Below are 19,125 nucleotides of genomic sequence, written 5' to 3' on the forward strand. Positions count from 1 at the left end.
CCATAACAACTAGAAAAATCTAACTTTCTTACTATATTACACAGTTGGATTGCCACTGGAATTTTCTTTACAGAAAATAATTGGAATTATTCAGTATAGCATTTCAAATGACAGACAAAAACCTGGGAATTCATTATAATGTATAACTTACCTTCTTTATATAAAAGTGTTCAATCACTTTATCTATAATAGGAATCATACCAGAGAGTCATATGGTTACATATATATCACCATACATCTATCTTATAATGGTTTCTGTTATATAATCACTGAGAGTTGGAAGAACAACTTCTGTAATACATGCTTTTGTTGATGACAGTTATTCCACTTCTTAAAGGTAATATTTAGAAGTTGGAAAATAAGCTTGTTACTATGTTTGTGAATTGCATTAGGTTACAAGAACTATCACCTGCACCTAAAATAAGAAAGGTTATATTTGGTATTCGAAATTATATTATCTTTGAGCATGAAATATCTATGTAACAATCAGTCCCTTGGCTGTTATATGAGTTTAAGAATCTCTAAATCAGGAACCATTGCCATATAGAATGGTAGTTAATTCTAGAATTACCTATTGTTTGAATAGTTTTTTTAATATTCAATGATAATCCAAATTATTAATGTATGTATTGATTTCAAGTGGGGTTTTTTTGTTCTATAGATTAGATGTAGTAATTAGATGTATCAGCTTTATCTCTGAGAAATAAACATGCAAGAATCAGGATAAGGAAATGGTTCATTTTGATATTAGCAGTTCACTTTATTTTTTTCAACAGTTCAGCAATTTAAATGCTTTATATTGCTTTTATTTCTTTAGAAGGAGACATTTACCCATTTAGAAGGGGACAGTTTTACCCATTTTAATGGTGGTACAGTCCTTCACTACTCATTGCTGCACAGCCACTCACTCCCTTGAAACTAAATAGTAACCAAGAACAAAGTTTGCTTATTACTGATCATTCCCTTCTATTACATCATGTGCCCTTCCTCCACCTCTCTCATAATTTCCATCTTGGATAACTATTTATTGGTGGGAAATAACTCTTACAATGTGTACAGCCAGTCAGCCAAATTATTTTTGGACATGGTTTTAACGCCTTTCAAAGGACTGCTAGATCTGTGTTTACTATAGCTCAACTATTCAATGTATTTGCTCTCCTACCCTAAACTTGTATTGATAATGGATATGTCACTTCCAAATTGATTGAATGAAAAAAAAATCTGCATTTCTTTTGTGGAATAATCTCTTCAACTTTGTGGGTCTTAAATCATGATTTACATATACTGTATCTGACTGCTAAAAGGTTACCAATAATGTGCAATTCAAAGTTGGTTTGTTGTTTTACATAGTTTATTTTATTTTTTGCATTTATTTTGTTCTGCTTTGATGAATTAAGGCTTTGGATTCTTCCAGTTTCGGTCTACAGACAAGAATGTACATTTTTAGTTTTTATAGCTGCACAATGCTTTGTTTCACACATTCTTAATGCTAAATCTGGGTCATTACTAAGGTGTAAAATTAGTTTTTGCAGCACCTATTTGAAAATGATACTTTGGTTGCAGATATAGCTCCTTAGCAATTCTGTCACTGGAGTTTTGAGATGTGTCTTTTCTCTTTTATTGGAGCCATAGTAAAAATATTAAATGAATAAGCTGATGGCTTATCTCTTCATGCAGTTTTTCTTGGAACACTTCACTTGGCATCGTTTTCTTGCAAAAGCAAGAAAGTGTTCCTACAAGGAGCAACAAGTTTAGAAACCCTTTATTGATGCCGGTTATTATGCACTTACCAATATCAGAAAAATGTCTTGCAGTGGCATATGGAATAAATAAACATTTGAAAACAGTGTTGCAATAAAATGTGTGAAATAATGTGAAAATATAACAAAATCCAAACAAATCATTTAGAAATTGGAAGGCTAATAGCTATAATAATGTTAACAAGCACCGATATAATTTAAAAGTCCTGATGATTTTGTTAGAATTAAAAAAATTGTGATTAGCAATAAAAAGATTAATTTCTTTTTCTTACTGGAATATCAATTCTTTTCTAATTTGAAGCGTTTCTCCCGAAGCTTTCTATGATCTATAATCAGATCTAATTTCTAGATATATTAATCTGATATTATTTTGAATTGAGAGAAGGGCCAAAAGAGAGAGTCGTACAGATTTTTAAATATATATATATTTATTAATTAAATTTATATGACACCCATCCCACTGTTGTGTGCCTCTGGACAGCTTACAACACCATATCCATTCATTCTCAAGAAGTTTCCTGATTCCCCGAACTATTAAAGGTTGGGGCATCTTTCAGAGCAGAATTTATACTCAAGAGGAAGTATTTCTGCCCACTGTATACAATCCCTTCCTTAGCTCCACCCTTGCTTCATCGGAGCTAATATTTTTCCAGGTTTCATGCTAGGGCGTTCCAGACTGGGTGCAGTATCTACTTGTTATTATTACTCTGACAAGTTAAAAGATTTGAGTCGGTGAAATATGAATTTGTCTTTTCCAGCTAATAATTTTACATGCATTGCAAATTGATCTCTGGTGGGATCCTGCAGGAGGATGAATGCAGAGGAGCTGGAGCTGCTGGGTGATTCCAAGTACAGGAACTATGTAGCAGCTGTCGACAAGGCACTGAAAAGCTTTGAGTACTCTAGTGAGTGGGCCGATTTGATTTCATCTCTTGGAAAGCTAAATAAGGTATGATGGAGATGCCCTCCGATTGAGGGGGAAAAATATAGAGTGGAATAAAAAAATTGAAATTCATTTTATTACTATGTGTAGTAAACTACTGTGTAGTTTATATATGTTATTTTATAATTGTTATACCCGACAAAAACTGACTGTTGTTTTTATATAGTACGTATTGAAGGGAAAGTAATAGCAGAATGTATGCCTGATCACTTGCCATAACATAATACGTTGTATTCAGGAGGAGGTCTTACAGATCCTTTAATGCACTGGGCAGGGGGCCTGAGGGGGGCCAGGAAGTTAATGAATGCACTTCTGCTAGCATGACATTAATGTAAAATAAAAATCCTACCTCTGTACAGATGCAGATCTTTTTTTAACAATACACAGCAACAAATAATAGACTTGTTTTCTGCACATTATTAATATGTAAATATGTAAATAAATATATTTAAATATGGAAGAAAGTTAATAATTAAGAACTTTGAGCATCTGCGTTCAAGAATCTGCATCATGATACCATATATTCAGATAATTTTCTTTCAGGCTTGTGATAAGTAATTTTCCGACTAAAGCTTTTGCAATACCTTCCAAGAGATCTAACAATGTTTCTTGTCAGGTTCTTCAAAATAATGCGAAGTACCAAGTTGTACCTAAGAAGCTGACCATAGGGAAGCGCCTTGCACAATGTCTTCATCCTGCCTTGCCTGGCGGGGTGCATCGGAAGGCCCTGGAGACATATGAGATTGTTTTCAAGATAATTGGACCCAAGCGCCTGGCCAAAGATCTCTTCTTGTACAGGTAAGCAAAACTACACTTCATTCTTATTTTAGTCACATTCGCTACAATAGCAGTTCATACTCCATACTGCAAAAGGATATTCTCAATGTATTTGATTACGGTACTGATCTGACAGTTATATAAATATCAATTAGAAACTTCCAGGTTGGAGAAAGTTCTCTCTCCCCCTCTCTCTTCCCCCCTCCTTTCCTCCCTCTCCCTCTCTCTCTTCCTCCCTCCTTCAATTTACCAGACCTTGGTGTAGCCAATTTCTCATTCAATGGAGCAGTTTTTCACGGTGATTCATATCAATTATATGATTACACAAAGTTATTTGCATGGAATTATCATATTGTACACTTTGACTTAACAGATATTTAGCAGACATCCTCGCCTTCCAATTAGTCCATTTAAATGACTTTTCACAATGTAGTATATTCATTATTTTGTGTGTTGGTGACCATATTTATATAGTACTCTTAACCAGATCAGTTTAAATTGTTGCTCTCAGCCAACAGATGAAATTTGGTTAATGTTAAACTTTGGGGGCTTTATATTGTGTGTTGTGCATCCCGTTTCATTAGCTTATGATTTAATAATGATTTGTGCAAAAGGCAAAATATGAATTATTTCAATAACTGTGTATTCTGCAAGCATAACTAATATGGCTCTAAAAGAAAGCAGCCTAACAAATGATTTTATAATTAAATGATTCTACAATTTTATTAAGTGAGCTTATTCGTGTTTATGATTACTATGTAGCAATTGTCTAACAGGAGAAAAAAAGATGGGGATGTTGTTTGTAGTCTTTTTCACTGCAGTTATTATCATTTGAATTACTCAAATGGCTCTAAAGTTGCATTGTATGCAACTAGAGGCTCCATTTTGTGTGTGGACTGCACAGCCACAATACACATTACGGTATGTCAGTGAAATGGTATACAAAGCAGTTTTGTGTTTCATGCCTGTGACACTGACCTCTGTGTTTTTTGTTTTGTTTTGTTTTGTTTTGCTTATATATTTTTACAGTTCTGGCCTATTTCCTCTTCTTGCTAACGCTGCAATGTCGGTTAAGCCAGCATTGCTCAGTTTGTATGAAATGTATTACCTTCCTTTGGGCAAAACATTGAAGCCAGGCCTGCAAGGGTTGTTAACTGGGATCCTTCCTGGTTTGGAGGAGGGGTCTGAGTATTATGAAAGGTAAGGCCAGTGCTTTTTTTCTAAAAAAAAAAAAAAAAAAAAGGTGCCGGAACTCACACATGTCATACAACCCGCCTTGCCTACCCTACAAGGTTCCATCCAAAAAAGATGCTGGAACTCCGTTCTGGGTGTTCTATGACAAAAAAAGCCCTGGGTAAGGCTGAAGAATAATGGAATGTTATTGTTACCAAAACTGATCTTCTTTGTTTTAATTGGTTATGATACGAGAGTTAACTTTCTGAAGGGAAAAAAAAACCCCAAAGATTTTGGTGCATAAGTCTGAAAAACTATTGGAAGTTCCAGCTTCAATATTGAACTATTTTTTCTTCTTTCTTGCACTCAGATACTATTGTGATTGAACTGGGGAAAATCTGTTGTGCCTAACTTTTATATGAGACACAGGTTCAGTCACAATTCATTATAATTCACGCAGGACCAACCAAGCAAGAAAAGCCATCTATGTGTAGTTACTTTAGCATCCAGTCAGAATCGTAATCCAACATAGATTCTCTATATCTTTTGTTTAGAATTCTGGATTATTGTACCATTTAAATTGGTCACAAGTTTGTTTCCATTAAGAAGATAGTTCTTAATCCTCTCAAATGAAATACATCTGTTATGCATCCGTTGCTAAAAAGATTCAGGAGAATTTCAAGGGAAGAAGTTAATATTAGCCTTACCTTCCCAATAAATTCCACCTGATAAAAGCCTTCTCTAGAAGCATCATTGCTTGTTTTCTTTGAACTTTCCTGCACTTTTGTTTTATCCTTTATTGTTGCTTGTGTTCCAGAACTAACACTTTACTAGAGAAAGTTGCTGCAGCAGTGGACCAATCAGCTTTCTACAGTGCACTGTGGGGTAGTCTTCTTACTAGTCCTGCAATTCGGCTGCCTGGCATTACTTATGTCCTCTCCCATCTAAACAGGAAGCTTTCTATGGAGGATCAGCTCTATATAATAGGAAGTGACATCGAATTAATGGTAAGTGTTTATGAAACCATAATGATAGCCCTTAATTCTTTGCCTTCCTAATTTTTTATATAATCAACGTATAAAGAAACAATGCCTATATATAAGTGAAAGGCCACTCTTGATTAAAAAACAGTTTCATAGAAGGGGACTTGTCACAAATAACACCTTCTTCTGTACTTCTTCCTGTCAAATCCTCCACTAAGTGATCATTTCCTCTTCATATGTGTCCTCCAGATTACTGGGCAATTCCCAATACTATCCCCAAAGTGCAAAAGGCCTATTAAGGACTTATATTATACAAATTTTTGATTACTTTTTTCCTTAGTTATATTTGACTCGTTATTACGAAACTGAAGAGTAAAAAATTAATAATTGTTTATTTATTGGGTGAGATTCATTATATATTAACTCAGATTTATAGAAGGACAGGACCACTTCTTAATTATTTTTGAATTGTGCATACTTTATTATTTATAGTATTTTTGGTTTGAGAAGCTTATACTTCTAATAGCTCATATATTTTCCTTGCTGATGAAGTCTCTGTTCTTTCTGAATCAGACATTTGGCACCAAGCCAGTTCAATTTATTGATTTCTCTCTTACAAATAGCTTGTTTCCTGATTTATGTAATGCAGCTATCCTTTTCCTAAACAGCTATTTGGCATCCGTGCATAAGTTTATATATTTAAAAGCCAAAATCCAGACTACAGAACAAAGGAATGCACAATTATGTGTATCATTCCATGCATAAAGAGAAAATTGGAAGAAAAATTAACTGAATAGGGATTGCAAGTATGTAATGTTTTTATACAAGTGCAGTTTTTAGAAAGGTAATTAAACAGCATTATTAATTTGTGTTCCTTTCTAATGACAATTTTATTTCAGGTAGAAGCAGTAAGCACTTCAGTGCAGGATTCCAGTGTCTTAGTACAGAGGAGCACACTTGATCTCATATTATTCTGTTTTCCATTCCACATGAGTCAGGTAAAGTACTTCTGAATCTTTATTGACTGAAGTACTGATATATTACCCACAAATAAAAAATTCCATCTTCCTTTCTTCAAATTGTCCAAATCTGTATAATAGTCTAGTGCAGTGGTTCTCAACCTTTTTAATGCCGCGACCCCCCAACCGGTCGTAAGTCGAGGACTATTCAACCGGTCGTAAGTCGAGGACTACTCAACTGGTGCAGCACTGTTTGCAGAATGGGACTTTTGGCGGGCTCAGCAGGGCAGAGACAGCCTCGACAATGCCTATTGGCTTTTGAAAGCCAATAGAATTAGACTCTGTGCAAGAGAGTCTATTCTATTGGCTTTCAAGGGAGTAGCACAGCTAAGGAAAAGGGGAAAAAAAATGGCGGACTGTGTTTGGCGACCCTCGTGAAATGGTCGTACGACCCCAAATGGGGTCCCGACCCACAGGTTGAGAACCACTGGTCTAGTGTGAAACAGGAAGTTGCTAGACTTCTATTTACTGTATTCAAAGTTTCCTTTTAAAATTCTATAGATGCATTCTTGTTCTGAGAGCAACCCATCATATCTTAAAGAACACAGCTCTCAAAAAATTCCCGTGCTTTGGGAATGGCATTCCAGAGCCATGTTTTTTCATGGAAAAATGCCTTCTTAAGTCACATTTCTAGTATTAAAAACAACACTACAAATTCTTCAAAATTGATGCTTCGTAATGTACAGGAAGACATGGGAAATGTCTCTTATCAGTAAAGCAGATGAATCTTTTTCTAGGTTGTTGTGGCTGCTTCAGTAATTGCTTATATAACTGAGCATATTCGACCACTTTACATTTTACAGCATGTTGTTTAATTTCATATCCTGAAATTTACTGGTGAAAACTGCTTTCAGTATTTTGAATCAATCTCTGTGCTTAGTTTATATAAACTTGACCATTCAAATTTACTTTAAGTTTGTGGAGTAGGAAGAAAAAAATACGTCTTTTCTCATGCTAATTATTTTTAAGCCTTGTACTTGAGGTCTATGATATATTCATCTATATTTTGTTACTAAATAAAGATGCATTCATATTTCAGTCGCAGCCCATATAAATTTCTACTGGTGCTTGAAAGTGAAGTAGATAATCATTTTTCCATTGTATAATAAAGGTTTTGAATGTGACACTTGTTTAAATGTGACATTCCCAATTTTAGGCCACACGCCCAGACATGATCCGAATTCTTTCAGCATCTCTTCATGTAGTGCTGCGCAGAGACATGTCACTCAATAGGAGGCTTTATGCCTGGCTTCTAGGTAGGTGCAAATTTTGTATATTTATTTATATGCATATATCATATTTATCTGAAATGTGTAATCTGCTTTTCAATGTGCAAAACTCTCTAAACAATAGTATATGATTTTAATGAGAAATCAAAGAATGTTATTTAACATATGAACACTAATGCAAAATTGAATCAATGAGAGCTAGTTTGGTATAGTGGTTAAATAAAAGATTATGAGCTATAGTCCTGCCTCAGGCACAAAGCCAGTCACTCTGTCTTAGGCCTAAGAAAAAAGAGATGACAAGCCACTTCCAAACCTTTTGCCAAAAAAACCAGATAGACTTGATTGGAAAGTCTCCATCAGTCAAAAATAGACTCAAGAGCAGGCATATGTACACTCACACACAAACACATTCAGCAGTGCTAACAGAAAATGTAATAAGCCACGTAAGTTCTAATCATCTTATTGTTGGAAGATTGCCGCTGTAACTGTTTGTAATTGGAGCTATGTATTCTGCAGATTTTCTGTTTTCTTTCATTATTTTCAAAATCAAAAATAGTTTAGAGAATGCATTTAAAGTTTTCATTAAAAAATCATCATTAACATACTTAATTATCTTCTTAAATTCAGTTTGTGCAAAAGGGATCTTATTAATAGTGAGAAGCTTGTTTGATATGGTAATTATTCCAGTGCCTAGAACAGGAGGCTGCATTCACACTCATGTTATGCCCTTGTGACCTTCTGTTTTGATTAGCACAGGGGTAGGCAACCTTGGCTCTTTTATGACTGGTGGACTGGCTGGCTGGCTGGCTCAGGAATTCTGGGAGCTGAAGTCCACCAGTCATAAAAGAGCCAAGGTTGCCTACCCTGGATTAGCACAATCAAGGTTGCCCTTGAAGAACATTGAGAAGCTTCCATTGGTACAGAATGCAGCTGAATGGCTGCATTTAATGGCTCAGATTATTTGGTGCATGTGACACCACTGCTCCTATAGCTGCATTGGCTACCAATTTGCTTCTGGATGCAATTCAAGGTGCTGGGACTCATCTCTAAAATCCTACATGGCTGGGTGCTGGGTTATATACAGGATCATCTCTTCCTGGTTGAGAGATTTCAGGTCATTCGAAATGAAACCTCTAATTTAATCACAAGACTGAACCAAAGCTAAATAGTACTCTTGGTCTGAAACAACTCAGTATTTCTGAGCTCATGTCTGATGATAAGTCTAAATCATAGTTTTAAAGATTATAATATGAGGCCTTGTTCTGTAACTATGTAAATTAAATGGTGTTTTTTTTTTCATAATCATCCATTTTATGCACAAAAGACTTCCAGTTTTGAAATAACAAGCTTGTATTGAATTATGTACGTGGTAGCTAGATTGATTTTGTCAACAAGATTTCCACTCACTGGCAAAAACTTGGAAACTTTATGTGCTTGTGCGACAATATACAGCAGTTCGTTTAGTGACCGTTCAGAGTTACAATAGCACTGAAAAAAGTGACTTATGACCGTTCCTCACCCTTACTATTACTGTTGCAGCATCCCCAGGGTCATGTGATCAAAATTCAGATGCTTGGCAACTGAATCGTATTTATGACAATTGCATTGTCCTAGGCTGGGTCGGGTGATCACATTTTGCAACCTTCTGGCAAGCAAAGTCAACGGAGAAGCCAGATTCACTTAACAACTGTGTTACTAACTTAACGACTGCGGTGGTTCACTTAACAACTGTGGCAAGAAAGGCTGTAAAATGGGGGAAAACTCACTTAACAACTGTCTTGCTTAGCAACAGAAATTTTGGGCTCAATTATAGTCACAAGTCAAGGACTACCTATAGTTTTATAGCTTTGTAATTTTATTGTGGTTGTGAGCCACCCAGAGTTGCACTACAGAATAAATTGCCATACAAATATTTTAAATAAATACCCCACAGTTCAGTTTCCAAGAATGTCATGAGTGTATCTCTCTCTCTCTCTCTCTCTCTCTCTCTCTCTCTCTCTCTCTCTCTCTCTCTCTCTCTCTATCTATCTATCTATCTCTATCTCACACATACATGAGAGAGAGAGAAAAGGGGAGATGTTTTATGGTCTTATATGATTTATTGATAGCATTTTTAAATTGCCCTACACCAGAGGACCTTGGCATTATGTAAAATAATCAGAATATGATACAAAGCAATACAATAAAACAATATGCTTTTATATTCAAACAATATTTAGCAGTGTAATTCCTTAATTTGTTGGTCTAAAACAGTTGCCCATTATACATGGGGTATATTATACTACCTGTTAGGAGTGTTTTAAGACTGCATGAATTAATTGCTTCATTGCTGCTCCTTCCTAATTAAACTAGTAGGCCATTTGTTTAATTAGGATACCTCTTCCTTATTAGCCAACTGTTTATGTTTCTTTCTTAGAGAATGGAACTCCCTATGCCATCCAGGCTGCCCTCCACCCCTAAAGTAGAAAATTATTCCTCAGATATGTTTCATTTCAGGTATTAAAGTGAAATGCAGGTATCAGTCCAACCAGTTTCTGTACATAGCACAGAGAGAGTACAATCTGCTTTGCTTAAGGCAGCAACATGTCATCTGCAGTCTTATTACATCACGATTCTCTATGGCAGAGCTTTTCAACCTTTTCACCGATTGTACCACTTTTAGGATATGGCACTATTCGAGTACCACCTAGCAAGGTGTCAAAAACTTGATGACCAAAAAAAAAACTTGTTCAAAGTTGCAATTGCACTAAAATGACTTATGACCATTTTTCACACTTATGACCATTGCAGCATGCCCAGGGTCATGTGATTTATATTTGGATGCTTAGCAACTGATTCATATTTATGATGGTCAGTGTCCCAGGATCATGTGATCCTCTTTTGCAACCTTTTGACAAGCAAAGTCAATGGCAGGGCTACTGGTGGTCAAGTGCTAAGGCAGGACTTCCCTCCCTCCCTCCTTCCCTGCCTCCCTCTTTCTCATGCCCACCTCCTTCTGAAGGAAGAATTTGAAACCCCCCATATTTTCCCTCTTCCATATATTCATCAAACAAGGAAAAGCCTCCAGAGACAGAAAAGACAAGCTGCTGAGCAAACTAGCTTAAAAAGGCACATTCCCCTTTAAGAATTAGCTACTGGCTAGAAAGGAAAGTTAAGGAGCGCAGCTGGCACTTAAGGAAGAAAAAAAAATGTAGTAAGTATTGGCTGCCGGCTAAGGCAATCTCCCCAAATGGCTCCATTCATAAGTAAAGGAATGCTACAGGCAAAATCCATTCAGGAGAAAAATACTTCAAAATCCCTTGCAACAAAACTTACAGCTAACAATAGAAGAGCAATAGAAGCTAACAGGAGACATCAGCCATCAGCCAAATAGAAATTGCCAAACACTCCTTAAGAACACAAAGCCTACATTGCACAAATCCCAGAACTTCAAAGTCACAAAAGCACATAAGAATCCTTCCACTCTCCATCTCCCTCCCTCCCATCTCACCTCCAGCCATTGCTGCCTTTTTTCATTCCTCTTGGAGGGCGACCCCTCCCCCACTGCATTTCTTGTCTGTTTGCTGCTGCCAGCACAGGTGGCTGCCACAGAAATTGTAGATCGGCTCATAGCTGGCCTGCTTGATCTCCTCTCCTCTCCTCCCACCCTCCTCCTCCTCCTCCTTCTTTCCCTTTGGTGCAGCTAGAGCTGACGCCACCTCCTCCCAAGGCTGCTACTTTTTTTCCTCTCTTTGCCCAAACTGCCTCCTTTTATAGCCTCTCCTGTCTCCGCCCCCCTCCCCCTCCTTTCCCATGGAAGAGGGTGAGCCAGAAGTGAGCCTGGGGCCTTTGCCTCGCCCCAGCCACTCTGCAGCTCCAGAGGACTCTCTCACAATAAGTCCTTGCCTGCCCTGGCTCTTTCCCTCCCCCACTACACTTGGCTAGGCAGGGCTGTGAACCACCTGCCACTCGTTAATGTACCACAAGTGATACATGTACTGAAAAGCCCTGCTCTATGGTACCTTTACATAGTGCGGGATTTTTGTAAGAATTAGGGCAAGGTAATTCACAAAACACCTTTAGGATTTGGATATACGTATATAAATGTATGGATGCATGTGCATTTTGCAAAATTGCTACTATTTCAGTGACTTGAATCCTTGTGAAATAAAAGTGTGAAGTCTACATAAAATTATCTGTGACCTTTGGGTATCCTTATAGATATGGTAGAAAAGCAGCCTGATATTTTGTTCTTATTAAATTAGTTTCCTTTTATTAAATTTAACTTAAAATGGTCTTTCCTCTTGCCAACAATATTTGGACGGCAAAATGGTGAGTTCTCATAACTCCAATCTTGTGCTCCCTGTTCTTTGTTCTTGGTTTGCCTAAGCATAGCGCTGATTGGGCTTTTATTTTCTTTGCTTGAAGGTTTTGATAACAATGGGGCTATTACAGGACCTAGAAGTACACGGAATAGTAATCCTGAAGAGCATGCAACATACTACTTCAATACATTCTCCAAGGAAATGCTAGTTCAGGTAATATATTTGTGTGTGTTGGAGAGACAAAGATATATCTGTGTTGTATAATTTTCTGGTTGCTGAAGTTGATCGTGAGTGAGCTTTTTTGCTGTAGCATCAGAAATAAATCTTGGCAAATCACATTAAACTGATCATGAATCGTCAGTTATGTAATGTGTTATATAAAGTGTTCTTCTCTCACAGAATAGTTTTAATTTGTCTTAGGGTTGTTGGGACACATGATACAGTTCAGTTTCCAAGAATACCATGAGTGTATTCAAAGCACACCCACCCACACCCACACCAAAGAGCTGGTTCTATAAACAGAAAGGATGAACGTGCAGCAAGGTCTCCTACTGAAGAAGACCATAATGGATTTTTGCTCTTCTCGAAAAATATTTGTTAGATTTATAAACTGCCTTACTGCAGAAGTTCTAAACACTGCATAAAATAATCAGACTGCAATACAAATAGCAGTACAATCGTTTTGTAATAGTATTACAATAGTAACAGTAACAACAGTAAAGGTGCAGATCTTTGTGTAGCTGTTTAAATATCATAGGACTTCTGGAAAATCCAGATCTTAATTATTCCGTAGGAAACCATGAATGAGGGCCAAACTTTCCTGGGGAGTAGGTTGTTTCAAGGGAAGGGAGCTGTCAGAATGTCCACCTTCTCTGTTTCCTCTACCTTTTATCAGGCACTTTATTCAATCAGATTGGGTGGGCAGAATTCGCTTGGAATAGGCAGCTTTTAAATTACCCAGGCCCTGAGACATTTAAGACTTTACAAATATTAATCAGCACTTCATATTGCCCTTGGAAACAAACAGATCTCATAACAGAAAGATTGTGTGGCAATGCCCCGATTGTCCAGTAAGCATGTAGGCAACTCCATTTGCACCAGTGGTAGTTTTCAGGTGGTCTTCACTGACAACCCTGTGAAGAGTGAATGGCAGTAGTGGAAGCATAAAGGAAAAAGGGAATAAGTCTTCCACAATCCTTTCTTATGTTAGATTCCTTCCATGGATTCCTTCCATGGTTAAGCAAACCATAACTTAGTACAGTCCATTAACCAGAGTTGTATGTGACCTTGTACTTAGCCTAAATTCTTGCAAATGCATAAAATGTTTTGATTCTAAAGTATCTTATCTTACAGGCTATGGTGGGAATTCTACAAGTCAATGTGTGTAGCAAAGAGAGCACATTGATGCAAGATCTAAAGCCTTTTCGGATTCTTATCAGTTTACTGGACAAACCTGAGCTAGGTAACTAAAATTTGATTGGCAATGTGTATGAGAATATGGCAAATGTTGCGTTAGACTGGAACCTGAATATAAAAAAAACTAGCTTGGACTTTCTGAGTACATGTGTTCGTACACTATAAATAAAATAGTAATCCTGATTTTATAGCCAACCTTTCCTCCTTACCTTCTCTTGTTATCCAAATTACTGCTCCTCTTGTCCCGTCTTCAAATGCTGTTGCCAGCCTATTACCATGTAGATTGGTGGTGCAGAGTTATTGTCATAGGGAGTAAAGTAGGAAGGGTGGTGTCACTCCAGAGGAGTCCTGGGAAAAGTTAAAATTGTGCTTATGTAACAATAATGGGAAATTATTAGGGGATCTAACAGCTGTCTAGCACTGTAGGGATGTAAATGCAGCGAGATACATCAGCAGACAAATTTCAGGTCAAATCTCAGTAAAAATTTACATCATATAAGTAATACAAGAAAAATGGCACTAGAGATAACCAAGATTGTAGATTAAATTACAGATGGCAATATGTATGTGCTAAGAATTCATAAAATAAACACAATGATAGGTAAGAGCCTATCATTGATAAGTAAGATAGGTAAGATAAGAGCCTTGGTGGTGCAGTGGTTAGAATGCAGTACTACAGGCTACTTCTGTAGACTGCCGGCTGCCAGCAAATCGGCAGTTCGAATCTCACTGGCTCAAGGTTGACTCAGCCTTCCATCCTTCCAAGTCAGTAAAATGAGGATCCGGATTGTTGGGGGCAGTATGCTGACTCTGTAAACCGCTTAGAGAAGGCTGTAAAGTATTGTGAAGCGGTATATAAGTATAATTGCTATTGCTATCAGGTTAATGCATTGTACTTCCAGTACCAAAATGTCTTCCGCCTGAAGTCATTTTCAACAGATTTCAGAACATTTTTATTTCAGCTAATAGTGTAAAAATTATTTTGCCCAGTCAATCAATTTCATAATATTCGTGACATAAATGCCTGGAATAAAGTGCATGTAAACACTTTTCAACTGTATCAGTGGATCCTTTCAGATAATTACACTTAGTAATTGAAATCAATGAAACATAAGCCAGCAAACATTTATACAGTTTAATGCACAATTATTTGTTTGCCTTGTAAGAATCAGCTTTATATTGCAAAGACTCTGTTCTCAGCAGTTCAATAGTAACGAAAATTCGTTGATCAAATCTCTTCAGGATTTCCGAAAATCTGTTAATATCAATAAAATACATATAGTGCAGGATAATTTATCAATATAATTGCAATTCTTGCCCTTATTTTTAGGACCTGTAATATTAGAAGATGTACTAATTGAAGTATTTAGGACATTATACACTCAGTGCAAAGCGGAACTGGATATTCAGATGGAGTCTTCCTTCAGTAACGATCATACTCAACTAAGCAGGTGATTAGGAGTGGGGGGGAAGAAAGAAATTGCTGCCATAGTCCTAATCATTAAGTTTCTCCCAGAAACATAAGGCTGCTGTTAATTAGTTTTCTATGAATAGCAGGCTTCCACGCCAATTGAGCCCCCCCCCCAAAAAAAAGTATGCAGATAATGGGGGGGGGACATTATTTTCACAAAATAGGTGATCATTGTGGATTTTGGACAATTTTTTTGACGTTTTTCCCTCTTGGTCCCACAAGGAGGTTTGCCATTGCCTTCTTTTGAGATGTGTTTTGATTTCTTAGTGGAGTCTGCAGCTCCGATATTTCCAGGTGGTCCCCAATCCAGATATTACCCAGATCCCAGTTAGCTTCCGAATACAAACCAGATTAACCAGGTTACACTTGCTCAGTAATGGTTGGCTAATATTAGAAAGTGCCATAAGTCATTAGTAAGGATCCTATTTGTCTCTGGTTTTCTGCCACCTTATTGTACTCTTTGGGGCCTTAACGCTCTACTAGCAAGGCTGCTATTTCCTTTACTTCTTGTCACTTTCATGAAGTTAAAACTGAAAAGTTGTTATCAGGAAAAGACTAATTTTTTAAACTTCTTCAGCCACTTTCTTATACATGAGTTCCAGGAAGTTTTGTGGCAAGCAGCAGACATTTTTGTTTTGCCCCACATTTTGAACACTTTTTAATATAGAAGAAGTATTATGAAATGTCCTATGTGGAAAAGATAGTAAAAGTGAGAGAGAGTCAGAAAACTCAGAAGGAAAGGATGGTAATAAAATGAAGCATGGCTGTTAAGAAACAAAGAAATAAGTTTGAATTAGGAATATACAGTAGATAGTTGACCATGTACATATTTCACTGAGCTTTTGGGCTTTTCTTTCAGCAAACTGAGGGAAAATAAGAAAACAGCTGAGCTGATTAAAACCGCCAATCTTCTGTTTAATTCTTTTGAGCCTTATTATATGTGGGACTACATTGCCCGTTGGTTTGAAGAATGCTGTAGGTAAGATACATTTCATATAAGTGTTTTTAAATATTACCGTTGAAAAGGTATATTTTATAAGTAGGGTTCCATATTCTTTGAGAAAATAAAAGAATTAGTTAATTTCTGATTTGAAGGAAAGAAAAGTTGCATAATTCCAAATATTCAAAAGGGATCTGTCTTTTAGAAGGGGAGGGCTGATGTGGAAGGTGTTACTTTATTCTTTTGAGAGAGTGTGCACTGGCCATGCTATCACATAATTTCTGTCTTGATGGTCTTCACAATATACTTCACTCTAGTGAAAGGCACTCGTTTTAGGATATGTGAAAGTGTTCGGTGTGCTTAGTCTATATAATGATGCATTCAGATGTACACTAGCAGTCAGTGCTGAAGGTTATGAAGCATGATTCTGTATAGGGGTCTTTTTCCTGGAGGGAAAAAAATGACAGGATGTGATTTTTAACTCCCTACTAAAACTTTTGCCCTTTGAGAAGTTATTCTGGAGAGTTAGGGAACTCTGCAAAATAGTGTATGAGTTTGTAAAGGGCAGGGGATTCAGGGGCAGCCTAATTCATGGGAAATAAATAATAGTGATTAAACAGAAACACAGATTTTTAATTGCTTCTTTCAAATTCTGATTTTAAAAAATGTATTTGAAGAGGGTTTTTTTTTACAACTGAAATACAGTTCTGTTATTTCCATTGCTGCTTTATCGTTGTTTATTGGTTGGTTTGATTTGTAGTGCTATCTATCTCACCTAAGTGACTCTGAGCAGCTGACAACGGCTAAAACAACAATTCAGTTTTTTAAAAAAGTTAAAAACTAAAATGCAAATACCTAAAACATTGATAAGTCTTTTAAAACAAACATAACTATATTTATAACATAAAGAGTTATAGACCGTGTTTATAACATTATAAAATCATAGTTTAAGAAATGGTTGCAAAATCTACTTACAGTTTCTAGTCCTGCAGATGCTATGCTACCAATGCATAAACTATGCTTGAATTCTTAGGCGGACTCTGCATGCTCGATTACAGGCTGTGCCTGGAGGTGCTAGTGAACCTGCTGAATTCCCTCTCACCAACTTTTGCCTTCTGGTTGATTTTTTGTTGGATATAGTCTCTTTGGTAAGATTCCCTTTGTTCATTCTGATTACAGTCTTCCTAATAGTTCTCTTTTGTTTTATAAAATAGATGGCCTGGAGAAGGGTTTGACTTTAAATCAGATAACAAACAATATTATAGGCTCCCAATGTACTAACAATTAAAGGTTATAAGATGGAGACTAGTCTTTATACGTGGGATCTGTTTTATTTCTTTTCACAATAATTTCTCTTTTTCTAAATTTCTCATTACTATTCTGCTTTGATTGTAGATTATTTTTTTTTTGTTAAATCTGCTAAATAACAGTAGTTCTTTTGCATGTATCACAACTACCTGCTAGATAACAATATATGTTAATGGAGGCTCTTGAAAATGCTTTTTTCCTATTATCTTTCTTGTATCTTCAAATTCTTTGCTTTTTCATTTCAAAGCCTACTAGAAGTATGAGAGTGCTTTGTCAGGTATGGCATTCTTACTGTTTTTTTTTTAATTAAAAACAATCTTGTGTGTGCACATCTGACAATATATATTTTGTAAAATTTGTTGTGAGAAAACTGAAATTGATCTAGAGTAGGCAACCTTGGCTCTTTTATGACTCGTGGACTTCAACTCCCAGAATTCCTGAGCCAGCATGGTTGAAGTCCCAGAATTCCTGAGCCAGCCAGTTGAAGTCCACGAGTCATAAAAGAGCCAAGGTTGCCTACCCCTGCTCTAGACCATCATTTTTGAACTATCAGTTTCCATTATTAACTTGTTTTCAAGGGATTATTATTAACAGAATAAATAAAATATTTATAATATATGAATATTTTTTCATATTATCAATGAACCATATATTGATTGGAGAAGAAGGAATTAGCCAGATAATGTTTTCATTGCTTTAAAGAAAGTCTGAAAAGTGCATGAGAGTTACTCAAAAGTCATCACTTCTGAAATTTTCTAAAGGTTCTGCTGATTTCTCCTGTGCGCTAGGATATGTTTGTGTATATTTGTCTGTAAATAGATGTGAAGAATGTGCATAGGATATAAGACTGTAAGTTTTCTGAAAAAACCCTCCCTTTCCTTCTGTTCTTCTGACATCTTCTCAGTTCCCACCCAGCTCCTAAACCCTCCATCTTTTCAGGAATTTTTTGAATGAACTCAACTGTGTTGACTAGAACTGAGGGGGGAAATCAATAAAAGCAACACAGTGGCAGTTTCTATTGCTCTTAAAATCCCTATTTTAGAAGGGGCTCATGCCGGTCTATTTGCTTTGGCCCCTACCGTCCCCAGGCCCCTGTGTTACAACCTATCACATTTAGTAGGGTTTTCCAGTATTAAAGAGAACTCTGGAAACGGTATCTCAGTCTTCTGGATTAAGTAATTAATATCACTTAATATGTCACATCTTTTTTTTTAAAAAAAATCCAATTTCTGGAATTTGATGGCACATTTACATTGAAGTTGCAGTTCACTAGATTAATAAAAGAGGGATGATTTAATAATGTGCTTTTTACTTTGTTTTTAGGAGACGTATATTGAAATACAGACAGAACATCTGCCTCAGCTTTTACTTAGAATGATCTCTGCACTGACAAGCCATCTTCAGACACTGCACTTGTGTGAGCTGACCGATTCCTTGAAACTCTGCTCAAAGATTCTTAGCAAAGTTCAACCCCCCCTGTTATCTCCTGGTACTGATGGTGTCCTACAGTTACCAAACAGACACAATGCTCTCAAAGAATGGGAAGAGAAAAAGGTAACTCTGCAGATGTTATTGCTTTGTTTAAAGATTACAGATTATTAGCTTTTTAAAAAGATATGCTCTCAACTTAACTAGTATTCTGTTGCTTGAAAGTTGGTGACCTTGAAGAACAGGTAGGTCAGTGGCAGCGAACCTATGGCACGGGTGCCAGAGGCGGCACTTGGAGCTCTCTCTATGGGCACACGTGCCGTTGCCCCAGCCTTGCCTCCCCCCGTGACCCGCTCCTCTTCAGCAGTCCCCTG

The 19,125-nt window shown here is 36.7% G+C and overlaps 1 protein-coding gene across 2 annotated transcripts in view; it reads left to right on the top strand.

Annotated features, from left to right (window-relative positions):
• DOP1A (DOP1 leucine zipper like protein A) overlaps positions 1-19,125 on the top strand; it is a 64,267-nt gene that overhangs the window by 7,320 nt on the left and 37,822 nt on the right. For both annotated transcript variants that reach the window (XM_039334454.1, XM_039334455.1), the window contains exons 2-13: positions 2,519-2,709; positions 3,320-3,501; positions 4,510-4,680; positions 5,471-5,660; positions 6,536-6,634; positions 7,812-7,911; positions 12,292-12,401; positions 13,542-13,650; positions 14,935-15,055; positions 15,935-16,054; positions 17,049-17,163; positions 18,647-18,877. In XM_039334454.1, the coding sequence (XP_039190388.1) occupies positions 2,572-2,709; positions 3,320-3,501; positions 4,510-4,680; positions 5,471-5,660; positions 6,536-6,634; positions 7,812-7,911; positions 12,292-12,401; positions 13,542-13,650; positions 14,935-15,055; positions 15,935-16,054; positions 17,049-17,163; positions 18,647-18,877 (1,686 nt within the window). In that variant the 5' untranslated portion in view covers positions 2,519-2,571. The remainder of the gene's footprint in view (positions 1-2,518; positions 2,710-3,319; positions 3,502-4,509; positions 4,681-5,470; positions 5,661-6,535; positions 6,635-7,811; positions 7,912-12,291; positions 12,402-13,541; positions 13,651-14,934; positions 15,056-15,934; positions 16,055-17,048; positions 17,164-18,646; positions 18,878-19,125) is intronic.

The sequence above is a fragment of the Crotalus tigris genome, unplaced genomic scaffold (genome assembly GCF_016545835.1).
Source record: "Crotalus tigris isolate CLP2741 ecotype Arizona unplaced genomic scaffold, ASM1654583v1 scf7180000017631.5181431, whole genome shotgun sequence".
NCBI classification, from domain to species: domain Eukaryota; kingdom Metazoa; phylum Chordata; class Lepidosauria; order Squamata; family Viperidae; genus Crotalus; species Crotalus tigris.